Consider the following 24,248-nt stretch of genomic DNA (forward strand, 5'->3'; position numbering starts at 1 on the left):
CCCAAATTTTCTTGTGTGGCATCAAGGTCTTATATCTCATTAGGGGTTTTCTGAATGGAATCTTTGTCACATTCTCAGAATGTGACTTGAAAGTTGATATATCAGCTCAGTCATCAATTGTGATTATTATTAAAGCTGTAACTGCTTCAGAAGAGGGGCTTCTAGATTTTTCATGCACTCCTGGTAATGCTTTTCCTTAGAACAGATACCTGCATTACATATTCTAAAGGGACCCTGCTTGTTTTAAATTTAGCTGCCTTAGGTTACATCCTGTCATCCCCACTGGATTCACTTTTTGAAATCAGTCCGTAGAAATATCCAGCCTCTGGGACCCACAGAAGGTGACTTCTGTGTTGTTTCTCACATGGTTGCATGTGAGAAAAGGCAGTTTTAGCTGCAGACAGTGAATTCCCTGGCAGATGGGCCCCTGCAGGGCGTGACTGAGGAAACCCGAGTTCCTTCTGTGCAGCACCTCTGAGGAGCCTGTCTCCAGTCATCATCCCTGGCCCATCCAGACTCTTTTCTTGGGCCTGGAGCATCCCCTTGGCTGAGGTGCACTTGGGTCTGTAGCAGTGTGTTCCTCTGCTCCTGCATGAGGGCAGTGGGAATTAGTAACCCAGGAGCTGTTTTCAAGAATACATAGTTAGAAATGCCCCCCCATGTATGTTTTTCCCAGAATAGGATTAGTGCCTGGGTCTGGGAAGTCCCAGTGCTTTCCCACCCCGAGGAGTCGGTGAGCACGTCTGCACCCCTGGGAGGACAGACAGACAGACAGCCAGAGCTGCCTCCATCTGTGCACAGGCAGGGAAGCACCAAAGCAGAACGTGCAAGTCGGCTGCACGTGAGCCAGCTGAGGCCCAGAGGGTCTGGCTGTGTTCATGTGCAGCTGTGCCAGGGCTGAGCACGCTGAGATGGAGCAGGTGAGCCTGGGACTTCCCAGGAATCGTGCTGTCCTTTGAGATGGCTGTGATTCTGCTTTGCAGGAAACAGTGTGGTCTCTGAAGGCTTTACAGACTTTAATAATCTAGTGGAAGGTCTCAGAAGTTCACAGCTTGGTGGGTATTTGGCTAATTTGTGACATCTGGAGAACCCTTTGGTGGTTTTTGGTTTTCTTTCAGAATCTAAACAGAACTTAAATCAATGCATAAATGAGAAAAGTCACTTCTGCCTCCTGGTCTGCAAAAGTGAAAGGCTCAAGTCATGGTTATGTGTAAACAGGATGAGATCAATACATGGTAATCCTTACACTGTTCCCAACGTGATTTCATAGTAACCCCAACTCCTTCAGCAGCACTGTAAGAGTTAACAGTGAACACAGAGCTCCTGGCAGGTGATTTCCCATGAAATCAAGGTGTATGTCATTGGCTTGGGGTCTCTTACTTCTGCCCCAGTATCTTTGGGGCCCGTTGGATGATTTCAACCATATATGACAAAGGAAAGGAGACCTCGGGCCTACTTAGGAGTTTCCAACAAGCTGTGAAAATATGCAGCTTAATAGCTACTAATATTCCTGCTTTGGGAACACACCAGTACATGACCACGTTATCACTCACTTCCAAAGAGTCTGCACAGGAGAAGGATCTGATAAATGGAAAATGCATCAGTCAGGGGTGTGTGCATCATCTGAGGGCACTGAACGATGAATTGCAGAGCATCAGGAAACCAGGGTTTGGAACTATCTGTGCTCATGGAAATCCTTGTTGATAGATGGAAAACAAAGAGTCTTTGGCAGCACATCAAGGGACAATTTCTCAGGATTTAATTCTCAGCACAGAATATGAACAGTTCTTGAATTACAGGAGCTCGAGGCAGTTCTGCCTCTGCTTCTCTCAGAGGTGCTTCAAGTAGTCCAGTGGTAATCTGGTTACTTTTTTAGTGAAAAGGTTCTGGTGAAGCCCTCATTTATGCTTACGTTGTGTTGCTGATTTCAAACTCTTGGGAAAACATTTTAAATGATGTTCACGTCCCAGATCTGTGGATCAATGGGGAGTCTTACTTCATGCACCATACAGCTGGAGATAGGGTTTTAAATGGGATACTTCATAACCCTGCTAGAGGAGACATAAGGCAGAAGATACATCCCATATAGCTGGTTCCCGAGTTCTTTTTTCTGCATTGAGAGACAAGCAGCCCTGTGTGTTTTCCATGGAAGATGTTTGATTTTGGCTTTTTCATTTGCATTATTAGCGAGCAGCTGCATGAAGGGCCGTTTCATTGGCTGAAATCATCAAGCACATTTCAACTGTAATTGCACACTCTGCATTTAAAAATGTTTTCCATATTACAGTGTGCTGCTATAATTTAAAAATGAAAACTATTTTCAGCTACTGTCTGTTAAGTTTGGACTGGGGGTGGGAAAAATGGATGCAACTGTTTTCTTGCACCATGACGTTTCTGTCCTTAAAAATGTTAATCTTCTCACTTACACTGTTAAAGACAGAAATTCCAGGTGTCTGTAGTGAGAACGTTCCTCATTCCCTCCAAAGCTGTATCTTTTTTTATATATTTAAGTACATTATTATTTGCACAGTGAAATTAGCTTTGCAAGAGGGATGAAAACCCTCGTCAGAGCAATTCTAGCAAAAAGATCAAAGGAATGAAATATAAATTCTCTCCAAGGTGAGCATATGGTTTTTCTTTCTTTTTTTGAACAGGGAAGTCTTAGATTAATTATTCTTAATTTAAAGCCACGTTAATGGATGGAAAGATGGATGCTTTTCACAGAGCACTGCAGTTTGGTTCTTAGAGCGAGCCCTATTTCAGTGGGGTGACTAACGATGTGCATTTTTATCTTTAACCTCTGACCTGTGCCCTCCCCACCCTTTGCCTTAACCCCTTCCCGCTTGCCCCGGTCAGTTAACAGGCAGGAGCGCTTGCCAGCAGTCATGGATGACTATGATATCAGGTCAGCTGCCAGCATTCTGGCCTCAGTGAAGGAGCAGGAGGCCCGTTTCGAGCGGCTCACCCGCGCGCTGGAGGAGGAGCGGCGCAACGTGTCCCTGCAGCTGGAGCGTGCCAGCCAGCCCGACAGGCTGGGCATCTGCAACATTGGCAACGGGCAGCCCCTGGCCACCGCCTGGCAGCAGCTCGTCCTGCAGGTAACAGCCTGCTCCCTTCACCTGGCCCCAGAGCTCACCTGGAGCACAGGCCCCATCCCAGACAGCCAGGGGCACCGGGGGGTGGGCAGCCTTTCACCCCTTGTCTCCCCATACCCCAGAGCTGCGACGCTCCATCGAGTCCTTTGGTAGCTCAGACTTCAGAGCCTTGGCTCAAAGTTGTTTTTACTTTCTCTTTGCTCATGGGATCCTTTAAAAACTATGTGCATAATTGAGTGTAAACCCTAAACAGAGATCTTCACGCCCTTCTTCTGAATCTGTGCACTTGCTGTAAGTGTGGTGATGTGCTGGTGACTGGAAAAGAAGGCTGAATCATAATCTCCATAGCAAACAAAATTTCCATCAGAAATAGCTGGACTTTGAATAGAGGGAGCAGCATGAAAAGCAGGAATTTCCCTCCTGCGAAGCCTTATTGTTTGTGGAGGGAGGACTTCATAATTTGTTTCTCATGTGTAGTGAATTGATAGACTTTATTTTAATGATGCAAACTGGCTTTGTGGGTAGCTTTAGATTTCTAAATATTGTCTTGCTTGATACGGGTTCTTTAACTGTTTAAATGTGCAATGATAAACTACTTAATGTCTCTGAATTACTTCAGCTGGCAAATCCCTCTGACACACAAGGTAAGTCATGCAGAAGCAATAGTGCCATTTGTGAAGGTCTGTTTCCTAAGAAAACATTGTTCAACTCAGAAACTCTGGGCTGTGGGGATTCTCCAAGTTGTTTCCCAGTCATAGCAGACTGTTTTACAATTATCCTTGTATTGAGCCGTGTTCAGGCAGACTCCACGTTCTGTTCTGTTCTGTTGGCACCGTTTGTCTGTGCACAGCTACCACGGTGGTGTGCGTGTAGATGCCAGAATTTGGGACTTCATGTGAAAGGAGCAGCCTGCACTGGTTAAGCTAAAAGTCTGACCATGGCTGGTAGGAGCTGTAGGTTGTTATCCTCTGATGAGCAGCTGGGCTGGGAGAGGGGAGTTGTGCTTACCTGTTTTTTACAGGAAAAGGACAAGTTCACCTTCACTTTTTCTGAACGGCTTTGTGCAAAGTGCCTGATTAATAGCTTCAGAATGAAATTCCTGATCCACAAAACTGATGAAGCATGAGTTTTCTGCAGTGTAATGGCTTAAGGTCCAGCCACTTCCAAGAAAACTTAATAAAAGAGTTTTAAGTTACTGGAGTCTACGTGACTCTTATGGAGAAACAGCCCTGTAAATGACCCCAGACTGGATCTGTGTACACTCAGCTCATTGCCACTGGGTGAGGGGAGCTTTAGTTCCTAAATAATTAGCATTGAGGTTTTTAGAGTAGCTTGTATATGAAATAAAATGGTTGAATAGCTAAATATGCACAGTTAAGAATTAATGTAATGTTATTTGTATGAATTCTCATTAAATATACTGAGGGCCAAATTCCTCCCTGACTTACTAGAATTAATTATCTAGTGTTTAAATGAAAGATGAAAGCTGTACATTCGGTCTTAGAATATATAATGATTTTATCTTCAGTATTATATATTGCATTTCACTGTGAAGAGTACACACAGCAAAGGCATGTGTGCTCTGTCTGTGAGGATGGCTCAGGCACGGGAGTGAAATACAGTTCTCTGGAGCTGTGTTTCAGTGAGGACTGGCTGAGTTCTGTGCATCATCCTGTTCAACCATTTGTTGTAATGAATATTACAAAACAAGTAGTAGCTTTTCCATTTGGAAGTTGTCTCTGGCTTTGAGCAGTGGGAGCCACCTGACTGGCTGTGGCTGTTGGTTTTTGGAAGTGCAGCTCTGGTTGTACTAGAGAGAGAAGAGCGGTGTGTTCGTGTGTGTTTGTGTTTGCTTCTCTAGTTTTTGAGGTGACTGATGCAGATGGGTTGTTGCAGTGTCCTGAGCCCTGGAGCCTTGGCAGGGGCTGCCTTTTGCTCAGCTCAGGGTGCAGGCCCAGCACAGGGAGTCTGAGTGGCTGCTGAGCAGCACCTCTCCCTGTCTTCTCCATGTTCAGGTATCTCACTGATACTGTTTTTTACAAGCTTGATAAATCTTAGCACTCCTCCTGTGGGAGGTGTTTGGTTTCATCTCCCTGGCTTTATTTCCCTTCTGTTCAGCCCAGCCCTGTGCTGCTCTTGGCCACGGGAGCCAAGGTGGGCAGGGACAGTGGGACTGTGCCCTGTGGGGTGTGTGCTGGGCTGGGTGACTGCCCAGAGCTGCAGGGTTCCCCTGCACAGCTCACCAGCCACAGCACAACTCTTTAATAACAAAGAATATTCTTTTTTTATGTATACTTTTATTAAAACATTAGACATGTGAAACCTATTAACCACGAGGCCATATCCTGCCTTGGTTTCCATTGGCATGGCTCCATGGGGTTCAGAGGAGCTCTGCCAGGTCTGATCAGCTGGGCAGCTGAACAAGGTTTGCATTCAAAGATTGTTTCCCGTTGGTGCACGGTGACAACTTCCATTCCTGTTAGTGTTCCATGACCAAAATAAAGTACAGCATTCAATAAACTGATTTTGCCAACAAATGCACCGTAACAATACTTTGACTCCAGTGATTTTGCAGTGCCCTGTAGGGATTCGAGGGGGTTCCTGTCAAAAAAAAGATAAGTATTATCCCCCTCCTTACAGTAGGAAAGCTGTGGGAGTTGCCACATCTGGTATTTATGGGATAAATAACACAAATCAGTCCCTTGCACGCTGGTCCAGGGTTTTACTGATCAGATAGATTGACTCCTATGTGCCTGTTGATGGGTTGCTCTGAGAAGTCTTCACCCTAACAAAATCATCCAGTAATTAAAAATTTATTACATTTGACTGTTACTTCCAGTTTCTTATGTTCCCAATAGTGGATTTGTTGGGGTGTTTTTATGTTGGTTTTTTTTTAGATCTAACATCTGCCACATTTGGCTGAGGAGACACCAGAGTAGCTTAAACTCAAATCAAAACTGTGTATGTGTACAGTTTTTTTTCTTAGAATGATATTTTTGTTGAAGACCTAGTGGCATTAAATTGGTAGTCTTGTTGCAAGTTTTATATAATTCTGAACCTTATGGAATACTTTTACCCCCTCCCAACAAAGAATATCCTAAAATACCATCTCGAAATGTCAAAAATCAACCAAGTTAATAAAATTAATTTTTTTTCATTTTGCACATGTGACTATAGCTCTTCAAAAACAGCTTGTGGAAAAAAAGCTACAGAATATTTTCATATTTCATACTATTTGGATCATTTATATTTCAACTTATGTTCCAGAGAAATAACACCTGTTCGAAAACTAACAAACACATTTTCCTTATTTTTTTTCCCCTGTTTTTTTAGGCAGGTGTTTTATAGCCATAATTAAGCACCAATATTCTTCAATCTTTATGTTAATCTGAGGTACCTCTGCCAAAAATGACATTTAGTGAAATGAGGGTCAGCCTCAAGTAAAAGGTGAACTCTAAAACACACCAGAACACATGGCGAGAATTAAAAAAAATACAAGATTAGCTCAAATTGCTTTTCTGAGAAAATACCATCGAGTTAACCTTTCTGAGTTAGTGTGGGCAACAATAACACTTCTGTCTGTATTGCATTACTTCTGTTTAAGATTCTCTGCTCCACAGTGATGTAGGACAGACTGTTGGAATACAGAGGCTGTTTCCAGTGCTTTGATAGCTAAGAACATGGTTACATTAATATTGTATATAATGGGTGCATTAATATTGTATATATGGTTGAACATATACAGAGAGGAAGGAAAAATGGGTTCTGAGCTGCACTGAATCTTCACCTTACCTTTCTTTTCCTCTCCATCTCCTACAGGAAGCAGTTCCATCTTTGTGTGCAAAGTTTTATGTAATTAGTTCTAATCTGTGGTGCCTCTTGGCTTCCTGTGTTGTGTAACATATTTGTGCTGATATTAAGGGACTGACGGCATGGAAAATTGCTTTTTGGGTTTTTTTGCCTTGCAGGTAAGGTCAGGTGCAGACAGCAGTGCTGTTGGTTCCTGACAGCTCCCTGGTGTTCCCGTACTGTTCCTGCTGCAGTGCCAAGTGCTCACAAAAGGCCTCATTGGTAGTTAACCCCGGGTGTTTGTGTCTGCCTGTACTGAGTGGATAGCAAAATGTTGAAAGAATTGTAGGGATAGTCCTAATTCTTTACCAAACCAGCTGAAACTGTGCTTGAGGGGAACAGCATGATTTGGTGTCAGTCTCCTCTCTGTTCTTCAGCTGCTGCTGCCCCTGCTCAGCTGCCCTCACTCTGTACTTTGGCTCCTGTGTCCTCTGCCCTGCAGGTCCCTGGGAATTATTCCCACGGGAGTCACACATGCCCTGCCCTCAGCCTGATCCTGCACATTCAGCACCTGTGAGTGGTCTCACTGAGTTTCTAGGAGCCACCTGGGTCAGGTTTCAGCTTCTGCATTTGTGCAACTATTCAGAGGTTCCGGGGGGAGGAACGGGGGAGATTTGGGAATATGATTCCCATGGGAGAATGAGTTATTAGATCAGAATTCAGTGTGAGCTGTGAGACCCTTGCAGTCCTCAGGAATCCCAGCAGTCAGGACCTGGCTCAGGAGCCATCACTCAGCTGCTCTTCAGGGAGATGTGTTCCCTGTGCCTGAGGGGTGAGCCCGTCCCTGGTTTCTGCTGTGTTGGACATGACAATAACTGCATTTAGCCTGGAGCTTTTGCTGCCTTTTTGGTGGACATTGTCCCACCTCTGTGAAAGCACCAACTCCTGCTGTGAGTCAGGACCTGTTGGTGACAGCTCAGCAATGGTGGGAACTGGATGCAAGGAGTTGGTGTTTCTCAGGCCCAAAGTGCTGCAGGTGCCTTCAGGAGCTCTCCTGGGATTACTGCAGGTGTCAGATAGAACTTCACAAGGTGACAGCATGGCATGTTGCATCACTGGGAGCTCAAGGAGCTCCTGCTGTTTGCCTTTCTGCTGGGATGACCCAAATTCCAAAAGAAATTCTAGAACTTGCTTCCTGTATTGCAGGAGGAATTCCAGAGCACAAGGCTAACAAAAAAAAAGAGTTTGTGCACCAGGCAGCCTGGTATACATCATATGGGAGGCTCTGGAAAGGGACTCGGGCAGTATTGCTGGGAGAAATTACATTTGCTGGTTCTTCTGTTTCTTGAATAATCTCTCCCCTATGGATTTTCTCCAGTCTTCATTTAAGGCCTTAGATGGTAAAACATGGATACAAGTGAATGGGAATATTGGCATCAATGTCAGCATCAGCTAAGCAGATTTGACCAGCTGCATCAGAGGCTGTGCACTGCCTTCCAGAAGGGATTTATTTGATAAGCAAACCACCTAAACCCCACTTATTAGAGTTATTTGGGGCTCAGAACTGCTGGCATGCAGCAGAATCCACTCCACATCTGAGAAGTGTTTGTCTAAAACTTGGTCAGCAAGCTTAGTTTAAAAAGTAGATTCCAAAGGATTCAATTAAAAAAATTAAAAAAAGAGAACCCAGCAACTGAAAAACTGACCCTCTGTTTGGTAAAGAAAGAATTATTTTCTTCTTTCCATCACAGTGATTTGTGTTTTTTCCAGACTTAATCACATACTGTTTTATAGTATTACATGTGCAGGTTGAAAATATACTTCTAGCTCCAAAAGGCAGAAATCTCATTTTTTTTCTGTCATTAACAGTACCTCACATACACATCTCACACTTCATCTCTTAACTATGTGCCCTGCAACTTTGTGTGGGAACTCCTAAATTCCAAAGTGCCATCTAATGTTTGTCAGCAGGACAGCAGCTGCCTTGCACTAGTGATTATAATAATGCAAAGCAATGACCACATTTACCCTAAGCATCTGAAGTATTTTTGCAGGTTTTTTTGCCTTGAGAGTTTCAACTCCTTTTGTTTTGTGTGAATTTTTATTGAATGAGGTTTTGGAAGCAAGAATTGTCTTATTTTGTTTGCCAAGACTTGTGAAAGAATGATTTTTCACAATTGTTAACCTTTGTGGCCTAGAGCTCTGACAGGTTTAAATTAAAAACATTTAAATTGAATGACAGATTCCCTATTTCGTGATAATTTTCCAGGATTTTACATTGCTTTACTAATAGAGCTGTGTTTTCTTCTAGAAGAATATATAAGAGAAACACATTAAAATTTAATTCTGCTTGCTGTGTGTTCCTCATTATGTAAACAGGCATCTGGGTTGTTCTTTGCATGACATCTGAGTGTTACAACATTGGTAAGTATAAGAGCAAGTAATTATTAAAAATGTCTTAAAAGAAGGAACATTAAAATGTAAACATTAAAGAGTAGCATCAAGTTTAACAGGATTTTTTTTTGAAGCCAACTTTCTAGTCACATTTACCACATTTGCTTCTTGAGTCATCTTACATTAAAGTTGTGATTTATTTCCATGTCCTGCTGCCTGTTTGTTCCTCAGCTCAGGCAGCAGAACATGATTAATTGTCCAGGCTTTTCAAGATTTTTAGTTCTCCTACATTTTAGTTCCCAGGCACATGACTGTATTAGCTTAGCTGTGATGTTCAGGAAGAAAGGTTTTAAACCATCACAAAATCTTTTTGCACTGTATCTCCCAATTATATGAGAAGATTTTGTTCCTAACACAGGCACTGCACAGGAGCTGCTCCATCTTCCTGAGTCTCTGCCCTGGCAGAGCCACCTGTGGCTGCAGGAATGCTTTGCAGGAATGCTTTGCAGGAATGCTTTGCAGGAATGCTTTGCAGGAATGCTTTGCAGGAATGCTTTGCAGGAATGCTTTGCAGGAATGCTTTGCAGGAATGCTTTGCAGGAATGTTTTGCAGGAATGCTTTGCAGGAACTTTAAAGCTCCCAGGCAGCCCAACAGGCAGTTTCCTCTGCCCCTGAGCCCTTTGGGCTTCGTACCTGAAGGGCTCAGCCTGGCTTTGCAAACCCAGCCTTCCCTCTGGTTCCCTTTCAGCTGCCTGCAGGATCTGTGAGCTCTTGTGAACTAATGCTGAGAGAGCCCCAAATGAATGTTGGGTTATGATGACATTGATAAATCGCTCGCTCTTTTGCTGGTTTGAGCCATCTTGTTAATGGTTCAAATGATGTTCTCGCTTGCTTTGTCTCAGATGGGGAGCAATTCACTCAAGTCATCAGTGTGACTGAGAACAGAATGGCCAGGGATGGCCATGGGCAGCCTGAGGCTGTGCCAACTGTAATTAAAGCCTTTGATTTAAATAAATGTCATGGTTTCATCTCTATATAAATATAAAAAACCCAAACAAACAAACCAACAAAGCCCCACAGACCAACCAAACAAAAAGCCCAACAACTGCTTCCTTTTTTAACCTACCAAATTACTAGCTGAAGAGAATAGTTTTTAACCACAGTTGTGGTGACTGGGAAGTGCTGTAGAATACTGTCAGAGTTCATTTTAGAGACTTAGTCTAAAATGCTGGTGGAGTGGCATTTTTAGAATACTGTAAAGATAAAAAAGAACTGTAGTGTCCGTGTTTCTAACCCATCTTGATTAGCTCTTCTTCCTTTTTGCAGTCTTATTTTCATATGTAACTATTTAAAATACAAGAAACTTGCTCTGGAATAAACTTCCTGCACAGAGACCCTAATGCTCTCTTCAGAAGGAACTGCAAAACAGCTTGAGGTTTTGGTTTAAGGAGGACAGTAATTACCATGAAACTGGGGAGATTTTGCAGACAGTTATCAGTCCAGTACATCGTGGCAAACCACATTTTTGCCTTCTGGATGAGAGAATGACATGTTAAGCTGGTACCTCTGAGCAAATGTTTGTAACATGTTGCTTGAAGTACAGCACAAATCATCCAGAAAATCAAAAAACCGAAACAAAATCGAAGAAATAAAAAATAGTTAATACTGGATCTATCTTTCCTGCATTTCAGGCTTTGTTTTCCTTTCCAATCACTACAGCATGAAGTTATGGTCGCAGCACCAACCCTAAACTTGATTTGTTTTCCTTGCTGTTGTCATTGTGTTATAAATGCCATGGTGATTTAAATTTTTTTTTCATAAACTGGAGGAGATTTTTTTATTTTTATCCCCTTAAAATGCAGTTGATTCTTATCTAAATGAAGCTGCTGGGTAGAAACATAGGTCATTCATTCAACTGCGACCTATATATAGTGACATGCAGCTTCCTCTGTCCTTTCCTTCTCATGTAAGCTGTGCTGGCACCAGCCTGTCCTTGTTCTCCTGTCATATGACAACTTGGATGAAATGGAGTTGACTGATATTGGATGTAGCAAGATGGAAGCTGTGTTTGTATACAAATTAAAATCCCCTGAACTTGCTGAGATGCCTCATGGTGCTAACCTGCAGCAAGTGTCTGCTTCCTCTTTGCTCTGTTGTTCTTAGGCCTTGTGATCCTGCAGAGCTCTTCTTTAGTACTGGATTTTTAAATAAGGATGACACCTAAAACCATCCTCCATTTCTATGGAGCAGACTGAGGTGATCTGGCTGTGTCTCCATCTCTAACCTTGCATTGTGGAAGCAAGCAGATTGTCAAAACCATGTCCAAGGGAGTGTTGGAACTGTCCTGGTGGATGTGTCCTGCTGGGGTCACACAGCCATTCTGCAGCCAGTACAGCTGCTTTGAAAGGGCTGCTGTAACTTTTCAAATACATGTAAAAATGATGAAAATGCTAACAGGGAAAGATGTCAAATGCATCCTGGAGATGGAATGTTGTGTTTGCATTTGCCTGGACTAAAATCACCGTGGTGGGACACGCTGGCACACCACTGCCTGCTGTGCTTTAGTTCTCCCACTTCCCTGCTTTATTTGCTGCACGGAATTCGGAGGAGGACAGTAAAATACCCTCGGCATGGAAGCCCCTCTTTGAGTACAGGCTGTGTAATTTGGAGAATTGCCATGGGTGATGGTGGTGCTTTTGCCTGTGTGGTTACCTGGGACTCTTGATTCATCTTGTGCCTCCTTGCTCTGCTGGGTTTATGGAAGTTACATATCACTGAGGCCATATGTTATGGTCCCAGGCAGAGCTGTAAACCATTTCCTTTTTACTGCCTCTGAGAGCAGATCAATCTATAGAGCAGCACCAGTGATGGGGAATTTTTTAAGGGTAATGGGAGAAAATAAGAAAAGAGAGCTTGGCCCAGATACTACACTGTTCCATCTTCCAAAGAATTAAATCCCTTCCTATTTATAAATTTTTAATTTCTCAGAGAGAAGGAGGAAGGTTTTCACTACTTTTGCAGCTGGAAAAAATGTGACAGATTAAGAATTTAAGGTTCATTAAAAAAAAGAGGGGGCGGTTGCAATGTAGTCAGCAGTCTGATACTAATGGATAGAGTGTTTGTTGCCAAAATTTGGAAGTTCAGCATAACCTTAGGGATCTAATCCATAACTCTTACTTAGGTAATTAGTTCTTTGACTTCAGCAGTGCCAAATCCCAGCATTCAGAATTATATGAGCTGGTAAAATATTGCAAGAGGCTAAAGAGGGGACTTAAGATGTAATTTGCCCTTTAAAAAAAAATAAAATCCTCTAGCTTTGAGTCAAAACATTCTCAAAATTAATTTATAACCAGGATGCCTACAAGCATCTATTATATTTTTGAAAGGAAAATAATGTTTTTAAATAATAACCTGACTCCAGAAGGTGGGACTTCAAAATTCAGCAGTGCTAATCTTTCACCTCTTGCACAAATATCTGTGGGTTTACAACATGAGAGACTTCTTACGTGAGTAAGAATTGGCAAATCCATCCAGGAGGGTTTTCAGTGTCATCTCTTTGCATGCAGGAGCAGCTCCTTGGGTGCCCCATGGACACGGGCTTTACTCTGGTCTGTGCTTTGACAGCGTGGAAAGGTCTGGCACAGGGCCAGGTTCATGCCTAAATGGAATGGTGCTGCTCTGTGCCAGCACGACAAAAGCGGAGCTATTTTAGTGTGTTAACTGAAGGCAAGTTGGACAAGGAGAAGGGGGAGGAGTGCTGTACAGAAGTACAGGAGACTCGGAGAAACCGCGTTCCTTTGGCCGTGGCCTTGGAGTATTTTATTAATGGCCACTCCTGGTTCCTCTGAATTATTCCCCTGTACATAGAGGACGTCTTTTCCCTCCAGTGAAGCAAATCACTTCAGCCAAACCTTGTGGAACACCTACCGTTGCCCTTGTCAAAATATATGGCATTTATTTTTAAACAAATTAGGATGAGTTGGGTGATGTAGTTCTGCCCTGTTCTTTGCCTCTACAATACAAGCCTTAGCTCCAGTGTTCAGCTGGAATGCTGACACTGGCAGTAGCAGGAAGGCTGAAATTACAATTAAACAAGTCTGAAACATTTCTTCTGGTCTTAAATGTCTGTATAGGAGATGCTGCATTTTTCACATTGATCCTGTAGGATTGATACCAACTGTGAGTTACAATGACACCGGAAGTATGTTTTAAAATTTTCAGGGAACCTGAAGCTGGGATGAAAAGACCCTTTTGTGCTAAGGTGCCTATTCTGATAATTAAAGAAGATTAAATTGTAATGTACCTTCCTTTCTGCTTTATAGCTGGTCTCACCGTCTCTGACTCTGCCTGTTTTCTGGGGATAGTCTCTAATTTGATGTATCTTTGTCCTAATTACCATTTCCCAGCCAGCAGCTGTTACAGTGCTGGATTCACTTACTGGTTTGCTGCAGGAACCCAATGTGGAAGAGGAAAAACAGCCATTGCCCCTTGGCTGGTGCCTGCAAGAAGTGCTGGGGGTTTAGCACTGGGGGAGAACTTTTGCTGCCTCCCAGACCTGGCCAACTGCTCACAGGGAAGGCAAGGCTTAGTTCCAGTGCTGGGTAAGCATGTCCTCCCGCATGGCTCCGGGGGGAAAAATGCTTCAGGTTTAGGTAAGGTTGGTTTGCCTGTCTGGAGGTTTGGAGCCTGGCTGCCTGTTCGAAGACTGAATGTTAAAAAACAGGTGCTTCCAATTTGCTAGAAATAGGTGGATGTGCAAACCAGGTTGAACCGTGCTGTGAAGTCCCAGTTTTTGTTGCCGAATGTGGTGGATGCAAGGTTTAGCACATCTGGCATTCATTCTGGTATTCAGTAATTTATCCGGAGAATCTCTTAATGAATGTGGGGCAGGTTTGTGGGCAGGTGAATGGTTTTAAAAAATGAGGCCAGTTGTACTTTGAGCTCTAAGCGTCGCCGCATCTTTGTGAGATGGAAAAGGGAGGAGACAGTGACGGAAGATCATCGTTCTCTGGTGTCGGTGCATCAGGGATGCCATTAATTTCGAAGTGAAGTGCGAAAAGTAAGCAAGCGCGAGGATTTCCTTTCTCGTGCGTTCTTGTCAGACCTGGCTGTAATTCCGTGCGGGCGCTGTGGGAAGGGCTCCGGAGCCCGCAGGTTCCCGCTCCGAGAGCGGCTGCGAACGGGCGCTTTGCTCTTTGTCTCTGTAATCCAGCAGGAGGGGAGGGAAGCGGGGGAACCCCCGGGGGGCTCCGGGCGCGCAGCCGCTCGGTGCGAACCGGGCAGGGCGAGGGGCTGAACCGGGCAGGGCCCGGCACCGCTCCCACCGCCTCCGGCGCTGCCCCCGCTCCCCCAGCGCCGGGCGTGGCCGCCACAGCCCAGCCCGGCCCAGCCCGCTCCGGCTGCGGCCGCCCCGCCGGTGCCGCCCCCCGCACGGAGCCTCCCGGCGCCGGGGCCGCGGCGGCAGAGCCATGTGAGGGCGGCGGGGACGGAGCCGAGCGGGAGCCGCCAGCCCGCCCTCGCTGCTGCCGGCGGAGCGGGCTCTGCCCCTGCATGGGCTCGCTCCGAGCCGAGGCTGCCGAGGGGCTGCGGGGCGGCCGCGGTGCCGCTGCGGGGAGCGGGGCAGCGAGCCCGGCCGAGCCCGGGGGCTGTGAGGGGAGCGGGGCAGCGAGCCCGGCCGAGCCCGGGGGCTGTGAGGGGAGCGGGGCAGCGAGCCCGGCCGAGCCCGGGGGCTGTGGGAGCGGCGGGCGGCCGGAGGAGTTCCCCGGCAGGGACGGCGGCACCGGCCCCCCGCATCAATGCCTGCGGAACTCAAACAGGTTAGTGCGAAACTCGCGTCCTTCCCCGCGGGTCCGGCGGCGCGGGCAGAGCTGTCAGCGTGGAGGGGCTCGTTTCTCCTTTACTCGTGCGTTTGTTTTTAGCTGGGGACTGAGAGCAGGGGCTGAGCCGCTCTTTGCAGCAGAGCGTTCGAGAGGGATCCTGCTTTTGTCTCTGCTGTGGTAACTGATGGAACACCCGAAAAAGCAAGCCATTGTGTTCTTTGACCTTCTCGTCCGGCTCAATAAATCTGGGGACCTGTTTGACATGAACAGCTAGAAATAGTGCTTTTAAAAGAGAAAGCTTTGCTATTGTGCTTTTGTTAAATGTTTGCTTTTCCCATACCGCGTTCCCTGGGTTTCTCTTTGATTTTGTTGCTGGACATACCAGGGAAAAAACTCTAGTTTTTCACTAAACGTTGTCTTAAACATAAAGTCCTCAAGGCTGTTATCTTAGTAATTGTGATGGACTTACAACTCTGTGCAAAAATATTTCAAATATTATTCTTTACTTTCAAGTGTCATTGGGTATTGCAGGACAAAGCTGTTGCAGAGTAGATTTAAATCAATAGAGATCATGTAGACTCCTGTAATTTATAGGTGCTTTCCTTGGTAACCTCCTTCATCTGCCTTGTAAGCCTCAGGAAACCCTATAAATTCAGGTGGTGGCAGGGTAGAGCTTCTCTTCCAACTGGGATGTGGTTGTGTCTTTTTCTTAACCCTCCTTTTTCCTTTCTGCCTTCATAATTTAAAACAGTGTACTCCAGAATAAGAAAATTCAGTGATAATACATGACTGATAATACATCTGTGAATTTGTTTAGATTCATTGCACTGGAATTGTTAGAGGTTCTCTAGTTTATTTAAGCACTCTGTGTTCCACTTGCCCATTTCAGGAACAGACCGAATCATTTCTCGATGCAAATAGGATGTTGATTCCCTCGAGGGGAAAGTAGCCCTTTCAGCTGGGCCCTCGAGTGAGCATTTCTTTGTCTGCAGGATTCCCTGGAATCACGGTCCTGCCCGCCGGAGGTGGCTGAATCCTGGTTTTGTTTGAGTGCTCGTTTGTGTTCACGCTACCTGTGGCCTTCTCAGGGAGGAAGGGGTTTGGTTTGTCTGTGGTGCTGTTCATACTGCCTGACCCTCAGCTGCTGTAGCTGTCAAATTACCTGCCATGGCTTGTTGAGCTTTAGATAGATAGATCTAGTTAGCAGCTCTAAGGGTTTTTGGGGTTTTTTTAATACATGAAGGAAAATACATGAGGAGCAGAATGCTAACAGTAAAAAAAGGTATATTTAATGTGTTTTGACCCGTGCAGTACAGCTGTGTTCGTGTCTTCTGGGTTTTCTGTGTTCATAGGCAGAAAAACCTGAGGGAGAGTGGAAGGTTGTAGTTAATCACTTTAGGTCATGCATTTCAGTGAGCCTGTAAATTCTTCTTCCTTATCAAAACAAAAAAAATCTCATGGTTTTAATTTTCAGGCTGTCTGTCATAGTTGAGGATCAGGCAGAGATATGGCATTTTATCTTTGCTGTTGGAGCAATGGTTCTCGATTCATTCTGAGGTCTTTTTTACAGAATAACTGTTCAGTCTGATAGCACAACAGTGTAGTAGAGAATGCTTTGCTTGATGGAAGGTGGTAGTTTTAAGCCATGAGTTGTCAGATACGTTTATTGTGCAGTTACAGGGCCTCTAGAAAGTAGTTCTTTAGCTGTAATGATCAGTATTCAATAAAACTAAGTGAAACGGACTTGGAGGTGGATGACAAGTCTATACAATCCATACAGGTAAAGATATGAGAGGTACTAGAATGGACTTGTGCCACATGAACTGAAGACCTAATGTGCTTAGTTAAAGACAGCCGTGAAATTGTAATTAGAAAGAATGAAGAGTAATTTCTAATCATGGTTTTGGCTTCTACTGGGGGTAGCCATCCTTCCTCAGGTTCTGGGTCCCAAAACAGCATCGTACCTGAGAGCACTGGTAAAGAAAAGAAATGCTGAACACTCTCCTGTGGCCATGAGCAGGGAGGGCAGGAGTCGCCTTCCTGGAGTCCTCCCTGGGCCATCCCCCTTCTGCTGCTGAGGGATGAAAACTGCTGAAGTTTGTGCTGAGTATCTGCAGTGGCGTGGAAGTAAGTAAAGAGTTTATGAAATTGAGAAGGCTCTTGAAGGCTGGAACTGTTAAAATACGTGTGCACACTGTACCATACACAGCTTTGATCTGGCTGTGAAACCTCCAGTGCTGGCTTGCCTCGGGGCCATGGAGTTGTGAAGGGGAAAGGAGTCACTTAAAGTGACTTTTGCCAAAAACTCTTTAGTTCTCTGTTATTCCTGCTTCAGAAAGTACTTCACTAACATTTCAAATTCAGACACTGAACTCAGTAAGGCTGCCCTTCTTCAGCACTTGTCCCCAAAGCATTTCACTGGAGGATGATCCTGATGTGAGGGAGTACGAAGTCATAGGTGTGGCAGGATGAGAAAGCAGATAATGTGTTAGTGACATACCTGCTATGAGTCTGTGCCAGTGATGGAAAGCTTGTGGAAGAAATGTTCATGGAGGCACAGCGTGCAAAAGCATCATCATCATTTTCCAAACAGTTGGGCAAGTCATACTGGAAAGAAATAAGAAGGGAGTGTAATTTTTGACATGGATCTCTATAGGGATTCCGCCGTGAATTCTCATGTATAAGAGGCCTGAAACAGGTGTAATGTGCTCTACTGCCTTGGAGGGAAGAGGTGCAGCACTCTACAATACTGACTCCTCCCTGCTTCCCAGAGTAAACCCTTTGCCAGCAGTGTGACCTCTGTAGCAGAGCCGGGCAAAGGGAACATGTTCTGGGACACACTGGGATGTGGAGGCACAGTGTCCTTCTGCTGCCTCTGCCACAGAGGCAGAATTCCCTCCAGGAGGGGGGACGTTGGAACTCTTCAGGCAGTCACTGCCTGACTCAGGTGTGGAACGTCAGAACTCAGGTGTGAGGAAACCTCTCAGAAGCCCCTGGTTCAGATTTCCCCACTGCTTGTTCTCCTTTCTGAAAATACTTGTGTGTATTGTTGTGTGAGATGGGAAATTCAGCTTTGGGGTTAGGGAGATCCTCTTCTGCTGCTGGTTGTTGGTTTCCCACAGTATAAAACAAGTCACCCTCTTGGTTATGCAAACACACCTTTTAGGACCATTCTGTGGGCACAGACCAGTGAATTGATCCAGCTTAAAAACTGAAGCAAAGCCTGCATGCTCCAGGAAAAGAGGAATGGCATCCTGACCCAGGCCATTGGAGGCCCTTGGGAGGGCTTTACCTTCCTCCTGGAAGTGAACCAAGGAGGAGAAGTGGCTCTGTATTAAGTAGGTTATCAGGAGAAAGAAGAGGGCAAGGAATGGAGAGAAGTGTGTGGGCTGGAGTTCTGTAACTGCTCCTGCTGGTGAACAGGGTGACAGCACAGGGGTTTCATGTCTCAAATGCCTTGGCCTGGGAGTTCTGTATACGTTTGGTTTGGTCAGATCTTCTCAAGGACAGACAGGAGCAATAAAAAGACTATATTCTCTTAAAACTGCTGTTGTTTTAGTAGCATGTGAGAAATGAAACATAGAATTTTGCTAGCAGGTTTTCTTTGGGTTTGTTTTTCCGATGGAGGTTTGAAGAGTGAATGGTATCCCTGAAATAAATCCGGAGACTAGAGAGAGCATATTTCAGATTCTTGGATGAAAGGAAAACTCCAAGTCAGGCTTTGATAGTTTTACATTTCACAATGTCCTTTGTGTCTCCTGTATCTCATTAGGTTGCAGCCAGGCTTTGGGATCCTTCTTTTGATTCATTTGTCTGCATGCCTGAGAGTGAACAGCTGTGACTGTACCTGAGAGGAGCCTGATGAGCAACACTTGCTTTTTAGGGAAGCAGGTTTTTGTATCTGCAGATGGACAGGCAGGATCCCTTCTGTGATTAAGGGGTGGTGACTCCATGAGCTCAGTGCTCCCTGAATGCTGCAGAAATGTGCAAATTCACACCTTTAGTGGTGTTCTGTGCCTTTTTGAGGAGTCAAGCCCACACCTGCTTCCAGCAGGAAATCGAAATGCCTGAGTTTTCCCTTTTGGCTAATCCCACACATCTATCCTTAGCATCACAACACTTCAGCATTCGAAAAACAAAGTGAAAACTGTTCTAAGTAAACTTGGAGAATTTTTGAGGTTTGGAATTTCTGCCTCTGCAAGCTAAATCTCTTGGCACAGCTCTGAACTTTTATTTTTAGTAGAACTTTCTCAGCCAGACTATTGTAATGTTCAGAGAGATGTTCCTGAAAGCCTGTAATGAAATCAGAGTGAGGGCTTATTTTTGTACTATAGAGAATGTATTTTTGTGTGTGTTTGTGTGTGTATATATATGTGTGTGTGTATAAAAATACATATGTGGAGGAGATGAGAAGATGATTTAATTTAAGTAGCATTACTCTGGATATGTGTAGTGTAACACTGATCAGAAGAATCATCTGGAATGTTCAAAGTCTTTTCAGAGTACAAACCTACAGTTGATTAAGGAGCTGATAAAAGAGATGCAGCCCAAGTAGTTCATAGATGGTGGAGCCCTGAGATATGGACAGGTCCTGTGTGTGATGAGGATGGTTCTGCTGTTTGAATTGTAAACGCTTTCAAATCGTTTTAGTAAGTTTTGCATCTGAAGGTATTTGCATCCCTCTCTTTTGGTAGGATTCTCAGGAGAATTCAGTGTAGAGGGAATAAAGGCCCTTTTGGCTCCCAGGCACAGCAGCAAGTGGGCCTTGGCTGGTTGGGGGTGTGAGGAGTTTAACGAAGAAACAAATGTTTGTACCAATGTCATGCAGAGATGAGAGCTCCACATTTGAATGAGATGAAGTTACTTGGTTAGGCAGTTCAATACAGGCTGTTGAAAGTATGTTAATTCCCAGTAGCTCTGGAGAAAGGTTTGGTAAGGAAACCAGTGTGTAAGAATACACGTGGTGCTTCACAGAGTGCTGTGCTGCAGCAATGCAAAACAAATTATTTTGTTTTGAATGGACAGAACGACTTACTTAGAGAACAGGTGATGCAGGTGGCTAGATCGCTGGTGAACCAAACTGATTCTTTATATGAAGTGGTGTCTGGAAGCTTTTTCATGGCACCACTGTCTTGCATTGGCATAAATCCTGTAGAGCGACTGCTCTGGTTCTGCATCAGGTTGTGTTCCTGTTCTCCCAAGGACATCATTAACTTCCAGGCACCTTGCTGGTGTAACCTTCTCTCCTCACTGTGGCATCAGAATGGCAGCTCTGAAATCGTGGAAACTCGGGAACTGGAGCCCTGCCCAGTGCCTGGGTTTGGGAGACTGCAGTACAGCCATCGGGGTCCAGAGGGGCTGGACCTGCTGCCTGCTCTGCAGACGGGAGGGAAACAGTTCTGTCTCCAGCCCAGGAAGGGAGGCAGCCTGGGCAGTGGCAGTGGGTGCCAGCTGACACAGGGGGTTGGGTGAAGTTGAGCACACAGTTTTCTGGATGAAATTTCAATTAATCAGTTATGTGGAAAGCCTGTCCTTACCTTCTAGCACTGCCATGCAAGCTAGTAGATCTTTATTTATTAAATATATGGCAACTTTCTGAAGTCTGCTAGTTATGGCATTAATTGTCTTCTGCAGGGGGACTGATTGTGTCTGAGCAATAAGTGTCAGAACTTGATGCCGCAGCTCCTGTTTTATTTTTTTGTCTCACCCCCTCTCCATGTGTTTTAATAAGCTTACTATACTTCCATTTCTTCATTCCCCTCTTTGCCCAACAGGAATAGACTATGGTATGTTTACAAGAGTGTTAAAGAATGTATTTCTCCAATTAGCATATGTAAATGTGTGCTAGACGAGGGACATTTCACATTTGTCCTTAGCAATTCCATCTCATCTGGGTCATTCTTTCTGCCCAGACATGTTGTTTTATTGCCCGAGGTTACAATGCATCTTGGTCATGGCGACACATTTATCTTGTGTTTTATGATGCAATCTTATCACATCCCATTTCTTTTCCCTTTCCTAGTGGGCTTTTCATCTGTCAGTGGCAGCCGTGACACCCGTTAGTGGCACAGCGATGCCAGGGCTATGCATTAGTGCACACTGCTGGCAGTTTTTAAGGGTAATACTTTGCTTCTGAGGTGCAATATTCATTTTAGCAGGTTGTTTCTGGAGGGAAGAGCCATTTGTAATTACATCAGACCCAGCAGCCATCAGTCATTTGAGGTGTAGGAGGTGGCAAAGACGACTTCCTTGGGTAACACTGAGGAAATATGAGGCAAACAGAAGGTGACACTGCACCCTTCTGTGACTGCAGGGAGGTGCAAGGAAGCACTAATTCATTTTTTATGTACTAGTGATGGACCTTATTCACAGTTGCAGCTTCTGTATTTTAACCCACAAACACAAGTATCTTCCTCCAGCTGTGTGAGAAAGCAGAGGGAGAACGTTGTTCAGTTCCATTGCTGAAAAAGTTGTGGCCCTTCTCAGTGTGTTGGATTTAAAAATGTATTCTTTCCTACATTTTCTTCAAGGGCCAAATCTTCAAAGAGAAAACTGCTGCTATATAGGTAAGCAAAAATGAGGGACAGGCTTTCAACCCTTTGAAGCAAGTATACCCCAACTGCAGATGTGATTAGAGATCAATTAAAAAGTGCTGCACCAATCTGCTGAGTAATTTGGAAAGCCTGACTGCTGATTCTGATGTGCCTGCAAGTTTCTTTAAATCTAGTGTGACACACCGTTAATCCAGTAAGTTTTTCTCCTTGATTTTTGAGACTCCAGTCAAAATCATGTTTGTGTTTCATTTACATAGGATCAGTTTTATTTTTCTTTCTCTCACAAAGCTGGCACTTCAAAATTTCAGCTCAACAGTGCCAGTACAAACTTTTCAGTACTCAAATGTAATTTTCTTCCTTTGCTGCCTCTACCAGGAGGCATAGCAGATATTGTGTAACACCCATCCCAAGCTTGGCTGAATTCCAGAGCCTTTCCAGAAAAAGAGACAGTGGTAAAATCAGCATCTGCCATGTAAGTCAAGATAGCAAAGGAAGAGTCGTGTCCACAGCAGCTGAAGTGCTGGCATAAATACACTGCAAATGTGTGGGGATATTTCATGAGTTGTTGCTCTTTGAATTTTCTTGCTCAGAGGAACTTGGCTGAGGTGTATTATGTGGATACTGTTTTGGCAACTGGAATCACAAAAATATTTACAAAGTCTGTTGGGTTCTTCCCCCATGCTCTTATCCCTCCTTCCCGTATTTAAAATTCCCTTAAGTGTTTTGTTTTAGTCTTCTCAAGAATCCAGAGTTTTCTCTTAAAGGGACAGGGAGAATCAGTTTGCTCCTGGTTGTAAATGATAGAGAAGTGTTTTTAAAAAATGGCATTTAAATTTTAAGTTAATGGTTGAAACACAACACTTACACTGTGCTTATTCTCATGTTTCCTGTAGATTTTTGGGTGGCTAACAAATTGGGAAAAGGTACTTTTCTTCACTCTTAAAAGTCAACTCCATGTTCTGCTGAGACCAAAAGGTGGAGATGGCTTTGTTGGGTACTCCACAAGATATCGAAAGCAGAAATATTGTTCTGTGGTTCTGTTTCTGTGCTGTGTATCCCATCCTGTGGGGGGTGCAGCACTGAATGCCTGTAGGATGGTGTGGGCTCCTGGTTCCATCCAGAATGAACACAGGCTGTTCCCTTTGCTGGGAGGTGTGTTTGGGAAGGTGCACACCCAGTGTGTGGGAAGGTGATGGGAGGTGATGATCTCCACTGCACAAAATCAACTCAGTACTGGCCCTGGCAACTGTGCATGACCATTTCTCAGAATTGTTCCCAGTTTCCCTGGCTGACAGTGCACTTCAGCCTGGGCTTGCAGGGCTACTTCCCACTTTTTTTCCTGGTCCCTGAAATTCTGGGCTGGGTTCTGGTAATGCCCACAGCAGTTCAGAGCTGGTATTCTGCAGAACTGATGTCTCATTAACTCTGGAGAAGGGCTGTCACAGTCCAGACTTGGGGCTACAGGCAAGGCCAGGGCTCTGTAAAATTGTGTCTGGATTTAGCTGAGAATGGAAGGAAAGGGAAAAGTGTCATGAGCAGATCAATGGCATTGGAAATGAAGGAGTTAAGAATGGAAATCTGATTGCACAGCTGAAATCTCAGTTGGAACTTGTGGTCTCTGGAGAGCAAATGCCATTCAGCCCCGTTGCACAGAGTTATTTGGTTCCTGATTGCAGTGGACGTGTCCCAGAATGCAGCCTGGCCCTGCACGGGGCTGGGGGTGAGTCTGTGGGCAACACTGTGCTGCACATCAGGGCATCATTCACTATCCCTCTGACAGAACCAGCACTCTCTGTCACAGTCCAGACTTGGGGCTACAGGCAAGGCCAGGGCTCTGTAAAATTGTGTCTGGATTTAGCTGAGAATGGAAGGAAAGGGAAAAGTGTCATGAGCAGATCAATGGCATTGGAAATGAAGGAGTTAAGAATGGAAATCTGATTGCACAGCTGAAATCTCAGTTGGAACTTGTGGTCTCTGGAGAGCAAATGCCATTCAGCCCCGTTGCACAGAGTTATTTGGTTCCTGATTGCAGTGGACGTGTCCCAGAATGCAGCCTGGCCCTGCACGGGGCTGGGGGTGAGTCTGTGGGCAACACTGTGCTGCACATCAGGGCATCATTCACTCCCCTCTGACACCAGCATCCCTCTTGTCTACCTTATTCACTCACTAGGGTTATGAAATTTGAATGAACCTCTCCCCAAGTAAGATGTTGGTCACCTGGGACTTCAGTTTAATGACCTGACCCTTCTCTTTTTGTCTTCCGTGGCAGTTTTAGCCCCTTGCCTTGGTGACAGGGGTGCAGCTTCAGTACCAGAAAAGTAATTATTTTATTGTTGTAAAAATTGCATTGATGTTTCAGCTTGGGAGAGGGGGAGGACACCTCAAACAAAAAGATTTTCTGGTGTAGCATCAATTTTTTATTAATCTTCTGTGTTTAATTCAGATCCAGTTTTATAAACCCAGCAATAGTGGGAGAACCGTGCAGCTCCATCCTGCAGTAGTTGTGAGGAGTAGAGAAATCTGCCTGAACTATTTTTTTAATATTTTATATTTCCAGTATTGATTGCATTTTCTGAATAAACTGTATGATGTAGAT

At 44.7% G+C, this 24,248-nt stretch overlaps 1 protein-coding gene across 13 annotated transcripts in view; it reads left to right on the forward strand.

Moving 5' to 3' along the window:
- Window positions 1-24,248, forward strand: part of ARVCF (ARVCF delta catenin family member) — a 236,322-nt gene that overhangs the window by 91,472 nt on the left and 120,602 nt on the right. For 6 of the 13 annotated variants that reach the window (XM_039378914.1, XM_039378916.1, XM_039378913.1 and 3 more), the window contains one exon: window positions 2,857-3,098. The exons of 1 other annotated variant lie outside the window; for it this stretch is intronic. In XM_039378914.1, the coding sequence (XP_039234848.1) occupies window positions 2,886-3,098 (213 nt within the window). In that variant the 5' untranslated portion in view covers window positions 2,857-2,885. Of the gene's footprint in view, window positions 1-2,856; window positions 3,099-14,992; window positions 15,096-24,248 lie in introns of those variants that run through there. 6 more of the 13 variants (XM_039378906.1, XM_039378910.1, XM_039378907.1 and 3 more) reach the window with 2 other exon arrangements.

Source organism: Pipra filicauda, unplaced genomic scaffold, assembly GCF_003945595.2.
Source record: "Pipra filicauda isolate LSUMZ 115617 unplaced genomic scaffold, ASM394559v2 scaffold14_size4853619_pilon, whole genome shotgun sequence".
Classification (NCBI taxonomy): Eukaryota; Metazoa; Chordata; class Aves; order Passeriformes; family Pipridae; genus Pipra; species Pipra filicauda.